General features: G+C 42.7%; 1 protein-coding gene across 2 annotated transcripts in view; it reads left to right on the top strand.

The window, feature by feature from the left end:
* Positions 1-26,270, top strand: part of ANAPC2 (anaphase promoting complex subunit 2) — a 346,730-nt gene that overhangs the window by 247,351 nt on the left and 73,109 nt on the right. For both annotated transcript variants that reach the window (XR_015295865.1, XM_086921245.1), the window contains exons 7-8: positions 7,345-7,526; positions 15,516-15,657. Coding sequence is in view for 1 of the 2 variants with exons in the window: in XM_086921245.1 (XP_086777371.1) it covers positions 7,345-7,526; positions 15,516-15,657 (324 nt within the window). In the remaining variant the exon portion in view is untranslated. The remainder of the gene's footprint in view (positions 1-7,344; positions 7,527-15,515; positions 15,658-26,270) is intronic.

A 26,270-nucleotide genomic window follows, 5' to 3' on the forward strand; every position in this document is an offset into this window, starting at 1 on the left:
ATGGCCTCATTTGTGAATGGCCTATACTACACATGGCACCATCTATGAATGGTATCATCTATGGCTGGCCATCATTCGATTGCCTCATCTATGAGTGCCTCATCTGCGGATGATATCACCTATTCTAACCTCATCTATGATGGTATTGCTATGACTGTCTTCTATGACAGCATCATTCTCTAACAATGGCCTACTCTAACATTGGCCTTGTATGCCAATGGCCTTGTATGCCAGTGGCCTTGTATGCCAATGGCCTTGTATGCCAATGGCCTCGTCTACCAATGGCCTCGTCTACCAATGGCCTCGTCTACCAATGGCCTCGTCTACCAATGGCCTCGTCTACCAATGGCCTCGTCTACCAATGGCTTCGTCTACCAATGGCCTCGTCTACAAATGGCCTCGTCTACCAATGGCCTCGTCTACCAATGGCCTCGTCTACCAATGGCCTCGTCTACCAATGGCCTCGTCTACCAATGGCCTAGTCTTCCAATGGCTTTGTCTATCAATGGCCTACTCTAACAATGTCCTTGTATACCAATTGCCTTGTTTACCGCTGGCCTCATCTACCGATGGCCTCATCTACCGATGGCCTGATCTACCGATGGCCTGATCTACCGATGGCCTGATCTACCGATGGCCTGATCTACCGATGGCCTGATCTACCAATGGCCTCATCTACGAAGGACGAATGGCCCTATTTATGTTACCCTCATCTACGGATGCCCTCACTTATGATTGCCTCATCTTCGATGGCATTGTATATGGCTGTCGTCTATGACAGCCTCGTCTAGGATGGTTGCCCATGACGGTTATCTATGATGTTGTTCTAGTCTGCAATAAACTCGCCTACATTTCCATGTCTATGACAAAGTCTATGATGAGATTGGCTGCGATGGCTTCAGCGGTAACAGCATCATATATATATATTTTTAATGTAGTGGGCAGCAGCTAGATTTTGACTGCCAGCTACAGGCGAGCAAACAGAATATCTCCTTCATGGTTTCGAGGAGGTATGCAGGAAGATCACGAGAGTGGTACCTATAATACACTAAGTCTATTCCAGCAGTGTTTCTTCGCATAGAACAGAAATGATGTGTACCAACTAGCAGCCCATCCAGTCTGATACACCGTTCGACCAGATTCAGTAATTTCACAGTACGCTCAACATTAATCTAAAATCCTGCAATGCCTATCACCACACCGCCTGACAAAGAAGGATGTCGTCTGGGCCTTATGGGAAAAAAATGCTCTACTTTGGCAGCGGCCTCTAGTAGAGCTGGCAATCCTTGATCCATGATCGGTTGTTATGACCGTCAAATATGGTTGGACATAACGAGTTTCAATGACCTCATTACTGAGGACCGAAGGCGGGATGCAGGAAAGATTCTGTTGGAAGGTGAACATGCCGCAAAAACTTTAGATTGCGCCTTGAACATTGGGAACACCAACCTCCGTCACTTAGCAGGGGAGGCAGGGCTTAGACGGCAGGCATTGCTTAAAGCCGCTACCTTCAGCCCTGAGCAAAGATTCTAGGCATGGCCTATGATGAAGAGTTTTTGGTTGGGTAAACATTTTAATGAAGCCCTCTTAGTTATAAAACCTGGCACTGATACTGCACGATCATTAAGCACCCTTCAATATGGGCGCGGATCTTTCAGAGGAGCGAGATGAAGGTGTTTTCATCAAGAGGAGGATACCAAAACCAACCGAATAAGCAGTATCAATCTCAGTACAGCCTTGCAGCCAGGCATGTTGCCGTAGATAGTCTGTCTAGTTTCTCCCGTCAGGGTGGTCGAAAGAGATTTAAGTAGCAAGGCTGAGACACTAACAGGAAGCCATGATCCCCACAGGGCTCCAATCATTTTACCCTTTTCTCGCGTGGGCCCGAAGATTTCAGGTTTTTGTTTACAAGTGACAGGGAACTATGTCAGACCAATGGGTTCTAAACCTAGTAACCAATGGCCACTCCCTGGAATTAATCAAACAGCCATATACTACTCCGCCCAGGGGTCCCCCTCGTTTTCACAACAATTAAGTTATGTAAACAAAGGATATTTTATGGCTTCTCTGGATGGAGAGGATGCGAATTTCCACATACCTGTCCACCCCAAACAGCACGATAATTTTCGCTTTCACGTGGCTGGCGCCCATTAGAGGTGCGAAGTGCTCCCGTTTGGGCTGAGATAGTCACCAAGAGCCTTTCACGAAGTACTTGGTACCAGCGGCAGCAGCATTGAGATCTTGACGATTGACTGCTCAAAGGTCCTTCAGAACACGAAACCAAGATTGCCACAGTGGATGTACCCATCTCGTCTTTTCTCTGGGGCGGATTCTCAACGACAGCAAATTGCAGTTAGGTCCTCTCCAAGTAAATGTATTTTCTCGGAGCAGGATTAGACACAATCCAGAACAAAGCATTCTTGTCACACGACCGCCAGTTGCGTTATCAAAAAATGACAAGGTTAACTTCAAAAAGTCAGTTTCAGTTCAAATGTTTGCTTCGTTCCTGAAGATGTGCTCTTCAGTGATACATCTCATACCCTTAGCATGGCTAAAAATGAGACCTTTTCAGGAAGAACTACAGTTTCAAGAACAAACAATGGGTTAAATGGGTTCAATCGACCATACCATCAAGGTTACGCCGTGCATGATAAATTATGTACATTGCTGGTCGCAGACAGAGAATATAACCCAGGGTCGCACGTTCCTGCAAACCATTCCAGGGTTAGTTTTAATGACTGATGCCTCCATGGAAGGATGGGGAGGTCATCGGCAGGATTTGCAGAATTCAAGGAAAATGGTCTCAAAGACAACAGCAGATCAACAGGCTTGAGCGCCACAACGCTGTTCTGTCCCCCCAAGCATTCCTCCTGAGAATTGAGGGTTCCTCTGTGCTAGTCCAGACCGACAATACCATCAGCATGTATTATATCAATAAACAAGGAGGAACTGAATCAGCTGCACTCTCGCAAGAGGTTCAGGAATTGTGAGAAGGTGTCGCATTTCACAAGATTTCTTGAGAGCTGAACACGTCGGGGCTCTCCACAATGCTCTGAGCATGTCTCAGTCGGACTGTCACGAGTGGAAGCCGGAAAAGGGACAGGTGAACCCAGTGTTCCAAGTTTGGGTTAAGCCGGCATGGGATCTATTTGCATTCAGAGAGAACAAGGAAGGCCGATATTATGCCAGCAGGTTCCCTTAACAGGGATCAAGAGGGAATGCCCTGTCCATGCAATGGTCAGGGGTTTGTGCGTACGCTTTTCCCCCAATACCATTGGTTCCGAAGGTGTTCTGCAAGATGAAGCTGGAAGGTTACCATCTGATTCCGATTGCGCCCCGTTGGCCGATATTGGTTCTCGGAACTTCTGCTATTGTTTACAGGCAAGCCCATTCGGCTACGGCCTGAGCCTACGATGTTGTCAGGGGACGGAGGCCAAGTGGTTCGTCCGGACCCACAGTCACTACACTTGCACGCACAGCTTATCATTTGTTAGAGTTCAAGGGCATCAACGTTTCAAAAAACTGTTGTGAAATTTTGGCCAAATCTCGTGCCAAAGGCACAATCAAGGCTTATCGCCTCAAATGGAAGTGATTTTGCGGTTGGTGTGAGGTGAATGCCATTCACTCAATTAGTTACTGCAGAACAAGTTCTCCATTATCTGCTCTTCTAGCCAAGTCTGGGCTTAGTTTTTTTATCGAACAAAATGCGTCTTGCTGCTCTTTCCAGATTTAGGAAATGTTAAAAAATTTCTTTTTTCTTCGGCACTTGCCAAACAGTTTATGAAAGGGCTTTTCCGAGCCTTCTCTCCAGTGCGAGCACCCTCCCAGAGTCGGAACTCAGCATTGCTAGTGCAGTTAATGCAGTGTACATTTGAGCTGATCCATAAACCAGATCTCAAATTCCTCACCTGGAAGGTTACCCATTTACTGGCTCTTACCTCGGGGGGGGGGGGGGAGAAAGGGTTCGTGAGATCCAAGCTTTCACTATAAAGGAACCCCTCATTTTTACATTTTCCTCGGAACTATGTAACCCTTTGGACAAATCCCAGGTTCATTCCTAGGGTACCAACACAATTTCACTCTAACGAACCGGTAAGATTAAAGACATTCTTTCCGGATCCATTTGCTCTAGCTGAAAGAGCAATACACTAGCTGGATGTTTAACGCTGTTTAAGATTCTAATTACAGAAAACTAAGGATATCAGATGACCCAGCCAGCTGTTCGTGGCTTATGGTCAAGCAACTCTTAGAACGGCTGTGACAAAGGCAAGAATAGCCAGATGATTAGCATCTTCTCTACCATGACAAGGCTAACAAACCTTTGCAGAGGAAAGTCAAAGCTCTTTCCGACTAGAACAGTATCAACATTCACAGCTTTGTTGGCTGGAGTAATTCCAGAAGATATGTGGAGCTGTGACATGGAAAAATGTCCACACGTTCACGAGACATTACTGCCTTTAGTCTACATGTCAAGAGGGTTCGGCACTTGGACAGGTGGTCCTACGCTACATTTTTTCGTTAATAACAGTTTCTGTTATCCTTTGGCTTTTTAAATATTATCTATGCTTGCCTTTATTCATGATATGCATAAGGTTATGTGATTTTAACATGTTATATTTATATGTACTTTAGTAGATATATTGGATGTGTATAAGATTTACATATCCATGTTTGGACTTTACTATGCATGTCTCTTTAGTTATTATAACTCATGTTTTAACTTTGAAGGTTTGCATTATCAAGCCTCTGGAAACAAATAATGAATGCAACTGGGAGTTTATCAGCACAAGTCTCCCACCATCCGCAACCGACTGTATACTTGGTATACTGCTTGCTATTCTGATTCAGGCATGTGAATCTATGAAAGATACCCCAATACTGGATAAGAAAACAAGTTACTTACCTCTAACTGAGGTTATCCAGTATTGTATCTTTCATAGATTCACATGCACCCACCCTCCTCCCCGGAGAGTCAGTTCTCTAAGTTCGGGATACTTGTTCCCACTTGTGCTACGAAAATCTGAGGAGAACTGGCTCTGCAGAGAGGGTTCTAGAGGGTGCTGTAAGCTGATTGGTTGGAGCAAAGACGTTGGTCTTTTTAGCATAATGAGGTAGATAGGCTACTATAATCTAGGCCTCGGGCCTTTTCTAGGGCCTACTACTACAAAGTGCTTTTGGCGCTGTAAGCTGATTGGTTGGAGCAAAGACTTTGGTCTTTTTAGCATAATGAGGTAGATAGGCTACTATAATCTAGGCCTCAGGCCTTTTCTAGGGCCTACTACTACAAAGTGCTTTTGGCACTGCTTTTTTATTTACCGTGGGACTCCCGCCTCGGCGACGGGGAATGATTCAGGCATGTGAATCTATGAAAGATACCAATACTGGATAACCTCAGTTAGAGGTAAGTAACTTGTTTTCTTATGCCTTCATAAGGACATGATTTATCATAACCACATAAGGGCATGAATCAGGAATATTTAATTAGGGTCCTAGATACATTCACAACAATGGTAATAAATTTGACGTAGCTACCCATAACGAAAACCAGTGTTGTAGGCTCGTAGTCTTTCCTTAACACAGCTAGTGATGTTTACTTTTTCCAGATGCTTCAACGAAAAGCATAATTTTATTTTTTGCATATCTACTTATTTGGGTGTATTCCTGTCTTTCCTTATTGCGTAGATGGTGTCTTACTCTATATTGTATTGAAAGTATTTTATATCCATATGTTGCACCTGAATCTTCTTCATGATGGAGAAATACTACAGTGATACTAAGAGAAATTATTTTAGAAAGCCTACAGGTTTTGTTACAACTCTTTGTTATTCTCTCAATTTCTCGACAAACCGATCTTGGTACACTCTTTAATTATAGTCAATGAGGATATTTTTGGTTTTGGAGTCAGCCTACTGTTGCCAGGCAGTAGTTCATGACTTTACCACCTAGCTTAAGACACTTTGGTCCTATCAGTTCAGGATTGTGTGGTTAGATTGTGACTGATAGAAAGCAATGTGTTAAGCTGACTTGGTTTCTAGTAACCAAGAATCACATAAGTAGTAGTATGGGTCACAACCTACAACTCTACTTTAGTACTTATTATATATGGATTGTATTCCCCATCTTTGATAGTCTGATGGTTCCAGTAAAAATGAATTCTTTGCAGTTCTATATTTTGGAAGAGTCTAATATTGGTATCACTACATGCAGACACTATCTGTGGGAAAGCCTTTACTTGTAATACAAATAATTGTCAGACTTATTTTACTGTGGGCTTCCCCCCCCCTCCCCCCCCCCCTCCCACAAAAAAAAAGCTCACTATTTTCAGTAGTGTGACTGCTCCTTTACAAATCCTGCATAACTAGTCGTTGGTGAAGTGTAACTAGGTATTCTACTCCATTGGATTTAAGACATTGACATGGATCCAGGAAGAACATGGTGTTCTGACTTTATTGCAGAACTGCATCACACATCTCATGTTATACCGAATTTAAATCGGATTCTACCACAACGAGATGTTTTTGATTTTATGATTCTAAAGCTTGGTATTTCACAGACCACTGTGGGAACAAGAAGAGAGGAGTTGGCCTAGTGGCTAGTGCGGTCAACCTCAAATCTGGGGAACTGGATTTGAGTTTCGGCAATGACGCTGAATATCCTGTAATTCTGGGCAAATCACTTAATCTCCCCCTGCCTAACAAAAATTCATGTGTGTCCTCATGTAACATAATTGGTGCTATGTAAAGCGCTCTGATACCCGATTCGGGTCAAGTTCGCGCTATATAAATCTCTGCAAAAAAAAAAAGACAGCCTGCATAATTATGAAGGTGATACCAGCATTAGGTGTGATCATACTGATGTGCCACCAATAAGCAGGATGCATCAGTGATTGTTCAACATCTTTGCAACGTACGCATTTGGCTCACATCCTGTTAATAATGATGCTCTCAGTGGGTATGGACCTTCTGAGGAATCATTGAAGATACGTCGTGTTTTTTTGTTTCAATGAGATTTTTCTCCTTCTTTGCTTTCTCATGTTGTTTAATGAAGTCGGGTGGCCTTTCTGGACAAAAAGCTGCAGATGGTCTGATTTTCTTTGTCCATGTCTTTCTACTAAAGTTGAAACAGCAGATCAAACCAAAATAATTGTATTCAAGAATAAGGAATTCTTTAATATAATACTAAACAATACTGTATTGTTATTATCAACCAGTTTCAAAGTACTAAAGTGAAGAGAATTTGTTTTGTTTAATCTCTGTATGATGTGATGGTGTATGTTTTAATAGCAATACTCATGAAATTATTTTCTATAATGTTTTTTTAATGAACCTCTTTGTCATTTTCTAGGACAAGGGATGATACTGTTCGCCAAATTGTAGCAGGCCTCACTGGTGATACTGAGGGCTCTACCGATTTAGCCAATGAACTCTCAAAAGCTGATCCAGTTACTCTTGAGAATGGGCAGGACAGCGACAATGAGATTTCGGAGCCAGAGGACTGGGTACCAGACCCTGTGGATGCAGACCCAGGTAAGTAAACATGTTTTTACTGTATTCTAAGAAATCCTGTTGTGATTAAAAACATCCACTTCGTACAATCTCTGTAGTAAAGCAAATTGTTTTCCATTTAGTCCCAATGAAGAGAAAGACAACCACTTAACAGATTATTGCAGCCTGTCCATAGAAAAGCACACCTTTTGGGGTCAGCTTTGATTGCCTTGGTAGTGTCCTGTAATGGGATCTAATTTAAGGTTCATTGTTTGGGGGCTGTATTTTTCATCTATCAACCATGTTTTCTTATCCATGTTTGCTAAGTACAACTTTGATCATGATGAAAATAAACTTATTTTGTTAGAGATATTACAACTTGGTATGAAAGAGGACTTGTTAAGGTTCACAACTGTCCAAACATGTTGGAGCATTTTTGAGAGTTCCCAGGCAGACGCAGTTCATTGGGCTCAAATTGTACAATCGTAACCTTTGCCATTGGTGATCTGGGACTTTACATTTCCACTGAGCCCAAAACTGAGCATTAAGTACAACTCCTTTGCACTTTACCTTCACGATTGTGAAGTTGAGCAATTCAAAGCTTACTTGTTAGAAACTCAGAGCTCAATAAACAATTTAATGTCCAGTCAAAGTCTTTACTTATAAAGGAACACTTATTGGATTTCTAACACGACCCAGTATTATTACATATTCTTCAGAGCTCGTTTGGATTGGTACTTTAATAACTCCAGTAACAATAAGTGTTGTTTTGGAAGACCACCTAGGCTGCTCCTCTAGGGCAGGTGTCTACAGGTAGTTCAGTGCAAGTCAGACATTCGCCCTGTTGTGGGATCTTGTGGTTTATGTTTGTGGAGCCCTCCTGCTAGATCTGCCCCACAGACTTCCGTTGACTTGGAGCCCTTTTCTACCACCTGGACTCTGTTAAACATCTGTCTGTATTATAGTGGTTCATCTCTTTCTCTTAGGTGTCTTCTAGTTCTCGAACATGTTACTCATTTATTGTGTTTTTAAACTGTTTTACTGTTTATCTGACTCACTGCTTTTAATAATCTATGAATTAATCTGAAATGTAGTAGAAAATGTGTAGTTCTCTTTGTAGAGTTCATAATGTTTTGCTTGCATGTCCTGCTAAACAAAGAAACCAGCCATATAACAGTTTTGAAAGGAGCAGACCAGCTAAATCCTTTAGGCCATGTGCTCTCTACATGAGACTATAATCAGTCTCAGGCAAATTAGTAACATCTATTATAATGCAAAGCTTCCTCAATCATAAGAGGGGCACTGATATATTAATGTATCAAGGGGCTAGCAGAGGACGGCCCGGGACCAGGGTTCGATTCCCGGCGCGGCAGGTTTCTGGACCAGGGTCAGCGGACTCGATAATTCTCTCGCCTCGGTGCCCACTCTGATCAGCGATCACACTCGGCAACTCTGGGCATTAGCTTGCCTCATCCTCACTAACGGCCCCACCAGACCGCCGGGGATGCCTGGTCTCACCCTGGAGATACCCATTAAGGGACCATCTCTCAGGGAAGCCAGGAAGGGTTTCGCAGCGGTCGAAGCGCCTTGGGACCCTCCGGGTAAGTAGTGCGCTATATAAATGCCTATACATACATACATACATACATACCTGTTTAATAATAAAGGAAGTGTGATAATTTTTGAAAATCAGAGCAACGAACAGCACCAATTGATTTGGTATATTTAAGTTTTGAATAGGGCAGTTCCAGCAGTTTCTTTCATTAGAATTGCAAGCTTTAGGAATCAAATTGCTTAAAGTAAATCAAGAGAATTCCAAATGGACGCATAGGTAAAACATAAAGATTTTGGAAACAATCATCACTTTGAGTCCAAACGTCCCCCACCAGGATAGGAGAAGAGGAGACCAAGAAGTAAACAACATCCTATTCTTAATAATTGAGGCAGGCAGACATTTTAAATTCAATTATATATATATATATATATATATATATATGTAGATACCTAGATATTTCATTTTTGTGTGGACCATTTCAAATCGGATCAATCAAACATGTATTGCAGGCACAATTTATTAAATGGTGAATTTTCAGTTTTAGTAGAGTTAAGTTGATATCCAGAAAGGGCAGAGTACAATGCGAGGAGAGAAAACTAAAATAATCAAAAGAATCAGAATTATCAAGTATATAGGCTGTGGGGTTATTACATAATGTCTTAAATGTGATTAAAACATTTAACCCCAAAACCATGCAAAGTGAGTATTTCACACCAATAGTCCCAAATAATCTGATCAAAGGTCTTCTTGGCATCAATTGAATAGGTACATAAGAAGAATACCCCTAGAGATATAATTAGATTTTTTTTTACAATAATCCAATCATCCTATTAAATCACACAAATATTCTGTCCCGTATATCACCCCCCTTTCCTTATTACAGGAAAATATCTATAGTACAACACCCAAATGTATCTCAACAGTTACTTTATTAAAAACATTTGTATACAATAGTATTAGCATACAACAAGTCACAAAATATCTGTGACACAATCTTTTATGGTAAAAACAATACATATAAAATACAAAAAGATAAACATGATGCTATGCAAAATTTCACATACATAAATAGGGAAAAAGAGAGAAAATTTGACAATACAATTAGTCATTCAAACAGCATACCCTTTGGGACAAATTGGTAACTGGGCCCTGATGTACTAAGTCTTACAACATTAACAGGACCAAGTTTTCCCGTAGATTATGCTACCACTAGTGTCGATGCGTTTCGATGGCTTCTTGTTAATATTCCATCTTTTTCAAGACCAAAGTTAATTCCAGTCTCTCTTTATATTTCATTAAATAATCGCTGAAAACCTCCTGTATGTGATAGGCACCAAGCCCATATAATTATTTAACGCCGGTCTGGACCGTTTATCGACTGTTCTTAAACTACAGTATTCACCCCCGATTTAATTCACCTCATTCGTAAATGAAGGCTCACGACTTTCTTTTCTAGAAAGGTATATGTTCCACGCTGTATTAGGATAGTTTAAGACCTTTTACGTTTTAATTGCCCTTGAGTTAGTATTCAGCAAAAATATTATATTCGGCCAAGGTATTGGGTGTCTTCCTGCTCGCAACTTTTCTCATCTACCCACATGGGGCACAGGGGTTTATGAGCCTCCTTTTGCTTATTGCCAAACTTGCTTGGTTCAGACCCCCAGCCTCTCTCTCCTCCTTACCCAGAGCGAATTCTGTCAACCCGATCTCAAACACAGCCCCCCCCTTAACTGCATGCTTATCAACTGCAGATCCGCCGTCAAACATGCAACGGAATTAGCCAAAACCATCCTCTCCCATGACCTAGATGTAGCCTTCATCACTGAAACTTGGCTGAACACCTTATCCCCTCCCATCTTGGACACGCTGGTGCTGCCCGGCTTCTCACTTATCCACAAAGACAGGCCCATACGCAAAGGAGGTGCAATAGCAATTATCCACAAAAGTGACCTCTCCATCACTGAATCCCCCTCCTTCCTTTATAAATCCTTTGAATGCCTTTCGGTCAACCTCAATTCACCCTTCCACAGCCCACTTCAATGCCTTCTCCTTTACCACCCTCCAGGCAACGCTATTGAATTTGGCGATCAGCTGACTGATCTGATCACTCAAACAACAACTCAGCAACGACTTCAGAATAATTCTGAGCGACCTCAACCTAAGATGGAATGAAACCAAAAACCCGCTCATCCAATCTCCCACCTCCCTTCTACAAGACCACAATATGATCCAACACTGTTCAGAGGAAACCCACCATAGAGGAGCGATCCTAGACACAATCATTGCGGACAAAAAGACAATCTCGATTGACCACGCCATCCTCTTTCATTTCAACCATTCGGCTCTATCCCTCCCACCCAGTCAAACCTCCCCCAAGTGTGTCAGAAACATATCGAGAGTCCCCCCTGACAAGCTAGAAGATTCTCTTAGCTCACTCCTCCCAAACTCGACAGAGCTCCTCTCAACCACGGAACTTACCTCGCTCTATCATTCCAACCTGGAGCGCGTCCTGGATCAGCTGGCACCCAGAAAACAAAAAAAAAACCCAGAAGCATCCCCTCCAGGTCCTGGTTCTCCACTGACATCAACGAAGAGCGAAGACTCCTAAGATCCATGGAAAGAACTTGGAGGAACAACCCCACCGCCCTCAACCGGGACCAACTCAAGGCAGCTCGCAACACCTACTTTAATCCTATCAAGAGCAAAAAGTCATCCTTCTGCTCTGCTCTAGACAAGGCTAAAAACCGCCCGAAGAACTCTTCAATATCATCAGGAACCAAACCTCCATCCCAATGATAGACAGCGTGGCAGCGTCCAAATCCCAATGTGATGACTTTGCTAGCTTCTTCAACGAAAAAATTGCCTCCATTGACCGATCTTTCAGCGACATGTCCACCGCCCTCACAGTCGCTCCCCACTGCTACTACCCACTTAAGGCCAGCAACCGCAGCCACTCGCTGGTCTTCCTTCCGACCTATCCAAATTGAAGCGATAAACGATCTCATAGTCACCGCTAATCCCTCGTCACACTCCCTGGATCAGCTACTCCCGAGACTGACCAAAGACCTGAAGACGACTCTAGCCCCTATCTGGGACAAGATCATCAACAGCTCTCTGAGCAAGGGCTCCATTTCTGACTGCCTTAAACTAGGTCAAGTCACACCACTCCTAAAAAAAAAAACCGACTTCAGACCAGTTTCAAACCTTCCGCTCTTATCGAAAATTCTAGAAAAATGTGTGCTGTCTCAGCTAACCCATCACCTAGAGAACACGAATCTTCTCGACCCACACCAATCAGAGTTCAGAAAGGGGTGCAGCACAGAAACCGCAATCCTCACTGTGCCGGATGATCTACACATGTCGCTCGACTCCAACCAATGTAGCCTTCTCATCCTCTTAGACCTCTCGGCGGCGTTTGACACAGTGGATCATACCCTGCTACTCAATGTCCTCCAGAAGAGAGCTGGTTTGGAAAAGACCGTTCTCAAATAGTTCGCCTCCTCAACAACCACACTCAAATAATCAAAATTAAAAGCTTCGAATCCGACCCCCTCCCCATTACTAGAGGAGTCCCACAGGGGTCAGTACTCTCGCCACAACTTTTCAACATCTACATGGAGCCCCTCACTACAATTCTAAGGAACTCCAACATCCCCTTCGATCGCAGACATCCACAGACTGAACGGCACACTCCTAGCGGTCCAACATTGGCTCTCATCCAACCACCTCAAACTTAATGAAGAAAAACAGAAGTGCTCCTCATCTCGAATAAAGATGAAAACCCCCAAATACTTAATTGGTTCAAAGCCTAAAATGCCCTTAATGTTCCTCTTGTACCTACAACCTCCGTCAAATCACTGGGGATCACTCTTGACCCCAAACTGGACATGAAAGAACACATCTCTAAAACTGCCAAAAGTGCTTTCCTTAACCTGAAACTTCTCTACAAACTGAAACCCTTCCTCCCCACGAAAGACCTGAAACAGGCCACTCGGGCACTGGTACTCTCCAGAAGTGACTATGGCATTGCTACTCTGACTGGAACAGCCAAATCACACCTGGGACCTCTGACCACCTCCCTCAACGCCGCAGCAAGAATTGTCACTGGAACAAAGAAATATGAGCACATCACCCCGGCTTCTAAGGATCTGAGGTGGCTCCCTATTGACCAATTAGCCAGCTTCCGCACAGCTTGCCTCAAGAGTGGTCTGTTTAACTCAGACACTCTGTTCATCACCACCCCCTTTTCTAAATCGTTTTTGGCCACTATAGGTGTGGCAGGGTATACTCAGACATGAGTCCCTTTCTCACTGCTCCATCAGGATTCAAGCAAGCCGGGCCGAAGAAGGCTGAAATGCCAGAAACCGGTCCCCGGTAGCTTGTCTCCTTTCTGGTGAAGAATTGGCTTGGTAGTTTAGTCTGCCCTGTTCCCATGATGCACTGGGCCAGGGACAGACTGATTTGCATATAGCCAGGTTCTGAGCTGGGATGGGGCAGTGAGATAAATAACGGTGATGGATCAAGCCCTGATCTTTGGACTGGGTAAGAGTGGTCTGTTTAACTCAGACACTCTGTTCATCACCACCCCCTTTTCTAAATCTCTAGTAGTAGCATAATCTACGGGGATATTTGGTCCTGTTACTGTTGTAAGACTTAGTGAATCAGGGCCCAGGTACCAATTTGTCCCAATTGATATGCTGTTTGAATGACAGATTGTATTGTCAAATTTTCGCTCTCTTTTTTCCTACTTTTGTTTGTGAAATTTTGCATTGTATCATGTTTTTAATCTTTTTGTATTTTATAGGAATTGTTTTTACCATAAAAGACTTTGTCACAGATATTTTGTGACGTGTTCTATGCTAATAGTATTGTATACAAATGTTTTTAATAAAGAAACTGTTGTGATACATTTGGGTGTGGTACTATAGATATTCTCCTGGAATAAGAAAAGGAGGGTGATATACGGGACAGAATATTTGTGTGATTTAATAGGATGATTGGATTATTGTAACATTTTTTCTAATTGTATCCCAAGGGATATTCTTCTTATGTACTTAATAGTACTCCAGTCCCTTTATGTTTGAAAGGTGTCTCTCTCTATTTTCATATATCATTTGAATAGGTACAGTAAGTTTAGAAGTGTATAAAATATTGGAAAACACATTTACATTATCAGATGCTAACGTACTATCAACAAAACTTGATAGCTGCAAATTAGTAAGAGGAAATATGGATTCAAAACCAGAAACAAGAATTTTGGAAACAAATTATAGTCACTATTAAAGAAATAGATCAATACATTTTACATTAACCGCAATCTGTATCAGATTTGGGCAGGACAATGATGAGGGATTCTAAAAAAAGTTCCAGGGGCAAAGGTGATAGATAGGAAAGGAACTGTATGCTTGTAAATGTTTGGGCGCAACAAGAAAAGAACAATGAGAAAAAGAACCTATAGAAAACGCAACAGGATCAGGAGCATTAGAGTTTTAAGTCGTTAATTTGCATGTAGAATCTAGTCTAAGGAAATGCCATTGAGCAATAAAGAAAAACTTACAAAGAGTGAATTTGTTTTAGGAAAAGAGAAAAATAATATTTTAGTCAAATTGGGATAAGGTGTAATCATTGTATAGCTTCCTGTAAAATACTTCAAAAGACTTAGAAATGCTAGCATCTGAAACTTATGTTGAGTTATTACATTTACTAAATCAACTAAAGCTATACACGACTGTTTAATTATCAAGTAATAAGCAAGCTTTTTACCGACCTTATTTTAACTGTCTTAGTATTTACCTTTTAATATGTGAAAGAATTTTACAAATATTAATGGTGGTGATCTTGTTCAATTCAAATTTTGTTCGAATTAAATCATTAGGCATTTGCGAAGATCTTGTAATAAAATAGTCATGTTCTAAAGATTTGACACTCCCAAAGAAGGGTTTTCTATTGAGCTTTACATTATTTGTGGCTATAAAGGAAGTGGTGAAAAAGTGAAAGCCAGTTTAAAGGTAACTCAATTATTGACCACTGTGGTAATATCAGTGTTACTTATTTGTATTTAAGCATTAATTGATAAATATGTTAAACACTTTGATGAAAGTTTGATCAGAGAGGAGATTGTTATTAAATCATCTGCTAAATCTAAAACTAGAGACAGAATTCTCCAATTTAACAGGCGCATGTTCGGAAAAGTAAAATTGAGTCCATATGAGCAGATTGCATGCATCGAATAAGGGATTTATTAACTAGCTGAAATATAGCCACTATACCATGAGCAGGGGAGAAAAGAGGCATATTTAGGTGACTCAGGCCTAAAGTCTCCCAAATATGAGTTAATGTACTACAAGAGATGGCAGCTTTAAAGTCTTGAGACTTGTTTATTATTTATATTCCCTATCACTGAAGGGGTCAAAGACCTCATTAAAATCGCCACCTAAAATAATGTTTTGCTACAGAGTTGATATTTTTATTTATAGGGAAAATCAGCTCGAAACGGCGGTCCTCCGACATAATCAGTCTGCTGGTTAGCATCTATGGCAGTAAAGAGTTGTTCATCAATGAATACCGTACCCTATTGGCAGATCGCTTACTTCACCAGTTCGACTACAGTTCAGAAAGGTAAGCAGTCATTGCTAGTGCTACACCAAAGTTAAACTATTGCTCTCCAAGCTTTCTGAAGTCCAGCCATAGATTAAACTAAGAAAAGTGTTTCATGAAATAGCAAGGAAAGTCACAACAGCTTTTTCTAAAAATGCTCTTTTTATTCGTAGTAGGTTTCAAAAAGCACATAACCACTAGAGGCTTATGATGAGACTAGCAGTGTGTTTAATTTGTCAGACAAATGTGATATGGATTGTGGGGCAGTTAATAAAGAGATCATACTTAAATATGTGTCATGTCTAGAAATGTTAGTTCTATAGAATGAAGAACAATTTTATGGAATGGCTGTGTTACCCTTATGCACATTTGTGTTCAGCACCATTGTACCTCTTTATGTTATGTACTGGTGAAGGATTTTGTATGAACATACTTATTTGTATGTTAATTATTTCATTCACTGGGCCTGTGGTAGTATTTTATGCTTAATTCGAGTTTTCTAAGCTTTATTGTTGTTTGCCTTTATTATTATCATTATACCCTAGTGTGCTTAACAAAATACACATTCTTATGACAGGGCCCTCACTTTTACAGGCCTTGAAGGTGGATCTCCGACTTGGAGAAGGGTGGTCTGTCGGATGCATTAAGAGGGGTTTAAGTGACTCCTGTATACAAGTCTGAGATCCCTCTTCTATTAGATCCACCTTTTGCTGCATGGAAAGAACCCAGAGGCATGAGTGATAACATACCATCTAAAATGTTAAGGACACTTTCACCCCAAAGGGTATCTTGACTCTGAATAACATTTATTGTTACCCAACTCCATGGTATTCATTTTATCCTTTTCAAAATGATGCAAGTCTGAGTGAACCCACTGCAATACGGACTTGTGAGAATGAGGTCAAACACTGTTCCCTTTATTAGGTGAATGCAGGCCCGACCTTGCCCGTCATCGCCAGGAAGAGACAGGGCAGAGCCACCCTTCTTGATTTTGACTTTGTAACTCCTGCCGGTTAGATTTACTCTTACATTGAGGGGTTTGTCCATAAGTATGACGCTGGGTGAAGAGAAGTAAGCGGCCTGTGGGTCTCTCTTGTATTTTGATTGGAACTGACATTTTTACGGGCTTTATTCTGGCATTCCTTCTTTTAAGACATGGGCAAGAGAAAAGCAGTAGCTAACCACTGTACTGACAAGAGGCCCAGAACAAACAAATCAATGTTATCTTATTTGAATAACGCAGTGGGCGCCCTCACCGGGTTGTATGACATTACCTCGCATATTTTTACATTGCAGTTTTCACCACTCACACCATTACCAGACTTTTACATTCACTTATATTAACAATACCCTTACCATGCAAACAACCTGCACGCACACTGTTGGACCTGGGGTCTCCAAGTCACATAAGGTAGCCTGATCCAGAGCAAGAAGGTCTGTTCCAAAAGCCTCAAGGTTAAGTTTGCGTCACACCCTCACAATAACTCAGCATCCATCCATTCAAAAACGACACTACACCACGTTCTTAGGAAAATATTTACTGTTTTATAAAAATAACTCTGTTCTCTTTTAGATATCTCTTCTGACAGTTTAGTTGCTGTAAAAGTATTTCTAACAATTTCTTTGCATCAACACAACAGTTCCCTTTTACTGAGTGAAATACTTATTTTCCCAATTTAAAAGTTCTAAACATCCACTTTACAGTTTAAACTAAACAGCGGCAAGTGGAGTGTCTCCCGAGGGAGTATTCGGAAAGATTGTTAAACTTAAAAGCTCTTTGACTTTCCAGCTAGAATGTGATATAGGTTTGACACCGTTGATAACTTTAATAAAATGACATTGACACTATGCGGAAGGAAGCTGTCCTTCCCAGAGGTACTAGGTTTCTCTGTGTCATTTCAGATGGAAGGAAAATTAGTTTCACAACCTGCCTCGCTAAGGGACATCAGAGATTTACCACATCAAATTGGCAGACAGCTTTCTCCCCCACCTCTGAAATGAAAGTGTTAAGTAACCTCACAGACAGTAATGGCCTATAAATAACCTCCGAGACCTTTCTCCCTGCTTATAAAGGAAACACTGGCTTTCTGAAGCTCAATCCTCCCTGTCCTGCCACCTCGATTCTTCTAGTCAAGAAAGAGAGGAAGTGTCTAAACTCCGGGACCTTCTATGGGGAGGCCCCGGTCCACTCGTTTTCCCCCAGTGCGCTCCTTACTTCAAACGCTGGGCGTCTATCGCCAAAGTCCTGTGAAGCAGGGTAAGCCAGCAGTACCGCCAGGCCTCAGTTCACTTACCGCTGTGCCTCTTCCGCAGGTCGTTCCACTCGTTCACGGGGTTGGCACTCGGGAACAGCTACGGGGCCTGAAAGGAAGCGGCGGCCGCTCCTCTCACTTCTCCTCACCGTGCACCGCCTCTGCCGTCTTCCGGGAAAGCGGCACCACTGCCCAAACGCCAGCGACCAGTGTTCTCTCCACTGAGCCGGCTCGGTTGTGGTAACCCTCCTGTCGCCGCTCCGCCCCTACCCTGGGACTAGCGTTCTCCTCACTGGGCCTGCGCGATCCCGCGGAAGCCCGGCTCTCTCAGATGCGCCCCTCCTTCACAGGGACTACTGCTCTCCTCGCTGAGCCTGCGCAGTTCCGCAGTGACTCTCTCCTCACAACCACGCCACAGGAAGACACTGCCCCGTCTCCTCCACCAGGCACTCTTGTTCCTCGCTTATCTCACCTGTGGGGATTTCTATTCCCGCTGTGGCAGTTTCTAGATCAGGTGAGAGGGGGTGAGAAGGGGAGAGCGTGAAGCGCGTATGGCCATGACAAGATGAGTACAAGGAGGGAAGGGAGGGTTCAATTCCTCAGCATCGATTCTCTGCTTCCGGGGTAATGTCCTCAAGGTTTCTAAAAAGCTTACCCACTGGACCACAGGGCAGAACGATCTCTCAGTTCAGTCTCCCAAGTTCACTCCCAGTCCCTTCCCAAGGCTGGGGGGTCGATTTTCCAGGTTTTTGGGAGGACTTGTGACCAGGGTCAACAGGAATCCAACGTGGCAGGGCTAGGTCAGTAGCTACAAGGGGGAAGGGGTGGTGAAGGAGTAAGGAAGCAACCCTACACTGGGACGTCAACCCTCTGGGTATCCTACCCCCGCCTTATACTACAGCCTGTACTCCAGCTGACTCTCTCTGTAAGACAAAATGGCTGCCCTGCAGCTGACCTTTTATAGGCTGGCCTCAAAAGGTCCAGAAGGTTCTGGAAGATCCCTATTCTATCCTATGGGTCCTGTCCTGAGGTGACCGTTATGGCAGTTACTGTCCACCATTTTGAGAATTGGAGGGTTTCTAGTCAGAAAAGGCACCTAGGCCTCAGGAAAAAGGACTATGAGGGCAAAAGAGCATCTAACCCCTGGGTCAATACCACAAAAATCCAGTGGACATAAAAAGATAACAAGGTTTGAGGGGCCAAAAAGGGGACAAAATAAATAATTAATTAGGAGGGACTACCCAAAGGGCAGACAGGTCTAACACACACTTTCACCACTCCTACCATTACTTTGAATTTCATTACCGGAGTTTCCCTCACAGAGTAACACTGCTACCTACTGATGAACTAAATATACGTACCTGTTTACCAATTCTAGTAAACTCCACAAAAAATACTTACCAAACACTCAACTTCTATCTAATAAATTCTGCTACTGCTTTGCTCATCCCCAAAACACCCTGCGCAGACATTTCCATTTTAGTAATGTTGTTGATTGTCAAAAAGTTTTATGTGTATTAAAACAAACATTGTTTAGCAGACTCCAGCCAAACTTCATACTCTCATTGTAAAATAGGAGGTGCAGTTCATCCCTGCATCCCGTGGGGATGCCACCAAAGGTGCCTGCCACGGGGTGCAGGGATCAACAGGGGGGTACCATAGGTGCCTCCTAGGCCTTCAACTGGAGGCGTGCACCCATGGGGGCATTGCTGGGGGCCCCCAAAGTCGAATTCCGACAGGCTTTCTGTGTCGGAAAGGCCAGCACAGAAAGGCTGTTGAAATCCGACATCGTAACCCCTCAAGCGGAAAGAGCCGCCCTTGGGATTACTGACAGCATTCCGACTGGTGGAAGCCAGTCGGAAGGACCAATCTGATTCCTTTAGTACCACCCCGATCATAATGAGGCAGTTGGAAAGGAATCTGACCAACATCTTACGATGCGGTCGGAAAGGCTCCAACTAACAGCCCAAGCCTTTTCTGACCGCATCGTAATCAGGCCCTATGTCTCCCCTGAAATTATACATGAGAAACTAGGTATCAGTCACATCATAGATTATATTAGGCTACATCCCCTCCTGCTGTTGGGTAGTGTTTCGGTTAAAAGAAGTATTAAGCCTGAACAAACTAATTATAATCGATTGTATGAAATTAGGCAAAGTATTAACCCCTTCGCTGCTAGGCCTTTTCCCTCGTGCTAAGCCTTTTTTTTGCTATTTAGGGTCATTTGCGCTTGGGCCCCTGTAACTTTTTGACCACATAAGGTATCCACGTCAAATTTACGTCCTTTTTTTGTCTAACATCATGGGGATTCTAAAGGTACCCAGGGTTTTTGGATTCCCCTGGAGGGGACCCAGAAATTAGCAAAAAATACAGGTACTTTTATTTATTTTTTTAAAAAGGGCTACAGTTGAAAGTGTCACTTTTTTCCCTGCCAATGGTATAAAAAAAGGGATGTGGTTCTGAAATCTCCATCTTCCCAGCTTTCAGGGACGAGCAGGCCTTTGTCAGAAAACCAACATTTTTTACACAGTTTTGTCATTTTTCTGGGACGTAGCCTATTTTTGCTATTTTTTTGTGCTTTCAACCTCTTTCCAGTTAATGGTAGAAGTGGGTATGAAAGCAATAATGGATCCTGGAAAGCTATACATTTTAGAAAGGTAGACAAAATTCTGAATTCAGCAAGGGGTCATTTGTGTAGATCAATCAAGGTTTCATTATAGAAAATAACCGTTGAATATAGGAAAAATTGAACATTAGTTGAAAAAAAAACAGTCATTTGTGTCAACGTTTTCACCTGTAACTTCTTGTAATTATGACAGCTGTTTGAAAGCAATATACCGTTACATCCGCTGGACCTTTCTGTTAATGGGGATTTGTAATTGTAGGTTCACCAAGAACCCAGAGCCAGTAACTGAGCAACGTCTTGCAATGGCTTTTTATTATGTACCGGGTGTATAGCAATTAATTTGGGAAAATATATACATGGAAAAAGCGGTATGAAAGACACCTTTGTATTTCTGAAATTGGAACAAAATATAGAGTTTAGAAACAGATATTTGCACATTTCCTAAATTGTGAGTACCCATACTAGCATGAGATTATAGGTCATTTTTCTTTTTTATACATTATCTTTCATTGGGAAAGTAGAAATGCATGAACGTCAATAGGTAATAACAGATGCTCTACAATTCTGTGTTATCCTAAGTCTCCCGATAATAATGGTACCTACTGTGTGAGTAGGCCTAGTGCCTGCGACAGGAAACAGCTCAAAACGCAACGTAGACACACTTTATTTTTACCCTGAAAACTGACCCTTTTTTTGTAAAGTGCATAGCTGTAGATTTTAAACCCTAGCTCTGCCGGCACCTAGGGAAACCTAGCAAACCTATAAATTTTTTAAAACTAGACACCCAGGGGAATCCAGGATGGGGTGACTTGACTGGCTCTTAACAGGTTGTATTACCCAGATTCCCTTGCAAACCTACATTTTCTTTTTTTTTTTTAAACACATTTCCTCACATATCTGTGGTGGAAAGTTCTGGAATCTGTGTGGATCCACAAAATCCCCCTCCCACCCCGCGTTCCCCAAAGTCTTCCGAGAAAAATGGTACCTCACTTGTGTGGATAGGCCTAGTGCCCGCAGCAGGAAATGGCCCAAAACGCAACGTGGACACTCCACATTTTCACATTGAAAAGAAACCCTTTTTTTGCAAAGTGCCTAGCTGTAGATTTTGAACCCTCGCTCTGCCGGCACCAAGGGAAACCTAGCAAACCTATACATATTTGAAAACTAGACACACGGGGGAATGCAGAATGGAGTGACTTGACTGGCTCTCACCAGGTTCTGTTACCCAGAATCCCATGCAAACCTAAATATTTGTCCCAAAAAAAACACATTTTCCTCATATTTCTGTAGTGGTAAGTTCTGGAATCGGTGTAGGTCCACAAAATTCCACCCAGCCCGCCTTCCCCAAAGTCTTCCGAGAAAAATGGTACCTCACTTGTGTGGGGGGGTCAAGTACCCGCAACAGGCAAGGGCCCAAAACCTATTTAGGTGACTTCAAAATTACTTATCACAAATCACCCTGGTTTTGCAAGGTGGGTTCCCATGAGTTTTTGGCCCTGGGCTTGGCGGCCATCTAGGGAAACCTATCAAAACCCACACATTTCTGAAAACTAGACACCCTGGGGAGTCCAGCAAGGTATGGCTTGCTCTGGTCCCCCTGCATTTTCCTACCGAGAATTCCCTACAAACCTCAAATTTAGCTGAGAAAAGAACTTTTTTTCTCACATTTCTGTTTTGGAAAGTAGTAGAATTACTGGGCTGACACAAATTTCCTACCACCCATCTTTTTCCCAGGAATCCCGATAAAAATGGTACCTCACTTCGTACTGTGGAGACTTCAAAATTACCTATAACAAAACATCCTTTTTTGGGGAGAGTGGGGGGGCACCTGGGGTTTTGGCCCCGGGCTCGCCGCCATCTAGGGAAACCTACCAAAACCACACATTTGTGCAAACTAGACACCCTGGGGAGTCCTATGAGGTATGGCTTGCGTGGATTCCCCAACGTTTCCCCCAGAAATGTGAGGAAAATGTGTATTTTTTAAACTGAGGTTTGCAAGGGATTCTGGGTAACAGAACCTGGTGAGAAACACACAACTCACCCCATCCTGGATTCCCCTTGGTGTCTAGTTAAAAAAAATTGTACAGGTTTGCTAGGTTTCCCTATGTGCCGGATGCGCTAGGGCCCAAAATCCACACGTAGGCACATAGCTTAAAACAAGTCTTAGCCTAGTGGGCTTTCTGCTACCCTTGGGGGAAATCGGGGGCCGGTTTGCCCTGATGTGCCCCTCAAGGGGGGCAGAAAGATTGTGGCTATGTTTTTGGGGGATGGGGGCATTGGTATGCCCATTCTGGGCTGACCACAACCCTGAATAGAAAAAAAATGCTGAGGCCTAGAGGGCTTTCTGACCCCCCACCCCCTCCAATTGGGGGCAGATAAGGGGCTATTGCCCCAGTATGCCTCCGGGGAGGGGCAGAAAGACTGGTATATTATAAATAGATTTATAAAAACCCTGTTGCCTTGTGGGCTTTCTGCCACCCCAGGGGGCAGATCAGCGGCTATTGCCCCAATGACCCCTGGGGGGAAGCATAAAGACTGTTGCATGGGGGGGGGGGGGGCATTGTCCATTTTGAGCTGCCCCCAACCCAACATCAATAAAAAAATTAAATCCCAGGCTTCTAGTGGGCTTTTTGCCCTTCCCCTCCGGGAGCGTGTTGGGGGCTACTGCTTTTGGGCATCCCCCACCCCAACGTCAATAAAAAAAATCCCTGGTTTCTAGTGGGCTTTCTGCCCCCAAGGGGGCTGATTGGGGGCTACTGCCCCCATCTGGCTCCTGTGGGAGCAGAAAGACTGACATTTCTCGGGGGGGGGGCATTGCCATGCCCTTTTTGGGGGCAGAAAGACTGTTGCGACCAAACAAAAATGGGGGAGCAAAGGCCCTTGCCCAAGGGGCCGCTCCCCCCTCCCTGGTGCTAGTGGGTGGATCCCTGCTTGGAGATGGCCCTCCTGGAGTGATCCCCAAGCAGGGATCTACTAGGGAAAGGTACCATTGGAAAAGGGATATTCTCCCCTTTTCAACGATACCTCTCCCATCCTTTTCGGTGCTCGGGGCGCTGAGAGACTCCCACAAGCACCGAAACTGAGAAACAAACTAAGTTTGATTTTGTTGCCGCGTTCTTCATTGCAATGACATTCAATAATGGGCCTGGGGAGGTTGGGGAAGCTTTTCACCATTTCCCCTGACAACTAAAAAAGGTGAAATCCCTCTGCTGTCTGCAGAAGAGGGATTTCCTGAGCATGTGCTCATGACTGAATGGTTCCGTCATGAGCATGGAAGGGGTTAATATACCATGGCTGCTACATCAGATATAATTTTATAAATTTAGAAAGACCAGAGTTATTTTTTAATCCATCTAATATTACTAAACAAGATGTGGCCTGGTTAAAGGAATTGTTTAATGATCGAATGACTACTGAGAAATAATCCTTATCACTAGCCAAACCACTATATTGAAAATGTATTATGGCTAAGACTGTTCCAGGGATAGAGCCATATTTACTCTGAGATGCCTATTCACCAGCGCCTTCGTTTAGTTTTTTGTTTAAGTAGGGTCTGTTTCATCAGCTGTTGTATCCGAAGGGAATATGGTACAAGTATACTAACCCCCCAAACTGTTCCTGTAATTTGTTTTCTAAATGTGATACCTCGCACATCGTGATGATATGTCCTATGTTTGCACAGCTCCGACATACATTTTTAAAACCTCTTTTTCTAATCTATGCCTTTGATCAGGTCAGGCCAGCTCTTTCGGTTTTGACACCTTTAAAGTTCACAGTTAATATGTTATAATTTATCAAGGTTTAAAAGGCTGCACAATAGGAGATACTCCCAGTAGTGTTGTATGCCGTAAAATGTATGTCTTTTTATCTTGATGGATTATTTTATGTAATTATAATATTTTATTGTAAAATTGAATAAAAGTTTTTTTGTTTTTTTTAATGCATTAGTTCATTGTGTCATCAGATCCATCTGGCAGGGCCCCCTTCTTTGAGGTAGATTGGCCAAGGACATCTTCTGATAATTCCTTTAACTCCAATAAAACATTATGACACAAATATTCTCTATCACCAGACTTGATCTGAAATACGGAAGAGATGGCGGATTGGCCATTAATTTCAAAGACAGATAACCACCTACACCCCGATTGATATTGGAGATTGTGAAAGCATTTTATTTTCGATAGAGAGCTTTCACATTTTCAGGAATCCTCCTCTACCGACCCCCTGGTAAAACAACTCAATTTGCATCAACTGTGCCAGTAATTTGGGCCGAAACCTCAGTCTACATTGCGGATGATAGGAATATGGTCGCAACTAGATTAACACAAAATCTTGCCGTACTACAGTTAAAACTGATCATCAGATCTGCGACACATTGTCAGGGTCATTTATTAGACCCTATATTTTCCTATGTTGCCCAGTTAGCGAAGGAACAGGCACTACCCGCTTTATAGTCTGATCATTTATCGTCCTTTTCTGGCTTAATCGCCCCATATCACAAATGAAAGAGACTCTTCCTTCAAAGTCCAGAAGACTGTGGAATAAACTCGATATGAACAAGTGGCATAATGCCCTGAAAGATCCTACCCAGGTCATGGAGGAAAATAAGTCTGAAATGTATACAAAATTTGAAAGATGGCTAACTGAGTCACTTGATCCTCTCATCCCTTAAAAATCCACGAAACCAAGGTGTAATGGTAGCTGAGCTTCATGGTATTCTTCAGTATTGGCGGCGCTTTGGAAAGAGTCTGGAGAAAAGGATATGACCTGGGTAGCAAAATTATTTACAGACAAAATATACAATAATATCAACAGGCGATAAGATAGGCTAGGGTTTCCTAATTTAGCGCTAAAATTGAAAATGCCACCAATTCAGCTAGGGAATTATACAAAGTAGTAAACATCCTAATGACAACTCCTACCTGTCGAGCAGACCCCTGCCCTCTACTGAGCGATGCACCTTGTTTGCTTTTGTTTTCACTAATAAAGTGAAGTCCATCATGGATTCCCTCCCCAGTAGCATATCACCTTGTTTGACCTCCTGTGAAAAACTGACATCCCAGTTGATTTCATTTCATTTCCTAAATTTAGATGACATGAAAAGTATCTTAATTTCTTTTAAATCTGGTTCCCAACAGACCAAGCCCCACCTGATGTCCTAGCTATATTATTTTACCAGCATTAATACAGATTCTAAATAGTTCTCTGACCACTAGCTCTGTCCCTTCAGTGTTGAAAGACACTATTGTCAAATCACTGCTTAAGAAGGTGCGTGCAGACCCTTTGGTAGTTGAGAATTATAGACTTATTTCTGTATTTCCAATAGCCAGCAAAATATTTTTAAAACAATTCAATAAACATCTCTCAAATTTTGGGGGAAAATCATTCTATTCTTCATCCCACTCAGAAATGATATTTTTTTATAAATCTTTTTATTAAACACGTGTCAGCATGGTAACATGAATCAATTTGACATTGTATACATCAGAGGAATTCATTCAACAATCACAGTAATAATCACAGTAGTAGCTGAACTGAGCAGTGATTGTTCCTGGAACGCTGCGTTTATGGTGAGGACAGGTCGTCTGAGAGGGAATTGCGCGGTGGACTACTGATCTCCCCCTGTTATGTGTTCCATGCCCCCACATTAGTGACCTTTTCTTTGGGCAGCCCCTCGCGAGATATACTGTTTTCTCACGAAACATACACCAGTCCATGTGTTTCTTCCATTCTGTCACGGTTGGCGGGTTTGCAGC

Source organism: Lissotriton vulgaris, chromosome 5 (assembly GCF_964263255.1).
Source record: "Lissotriton vulgaris chromosome 5, aLisVul1.2, whole genome shotgun sequence".
NCBI classification, from domain to species: Eukaryota; Metazoa; Chordata; class Amphibia; order Caudata; family Salamandridae; genus Lissotriton; species Lissotriton vulgaris.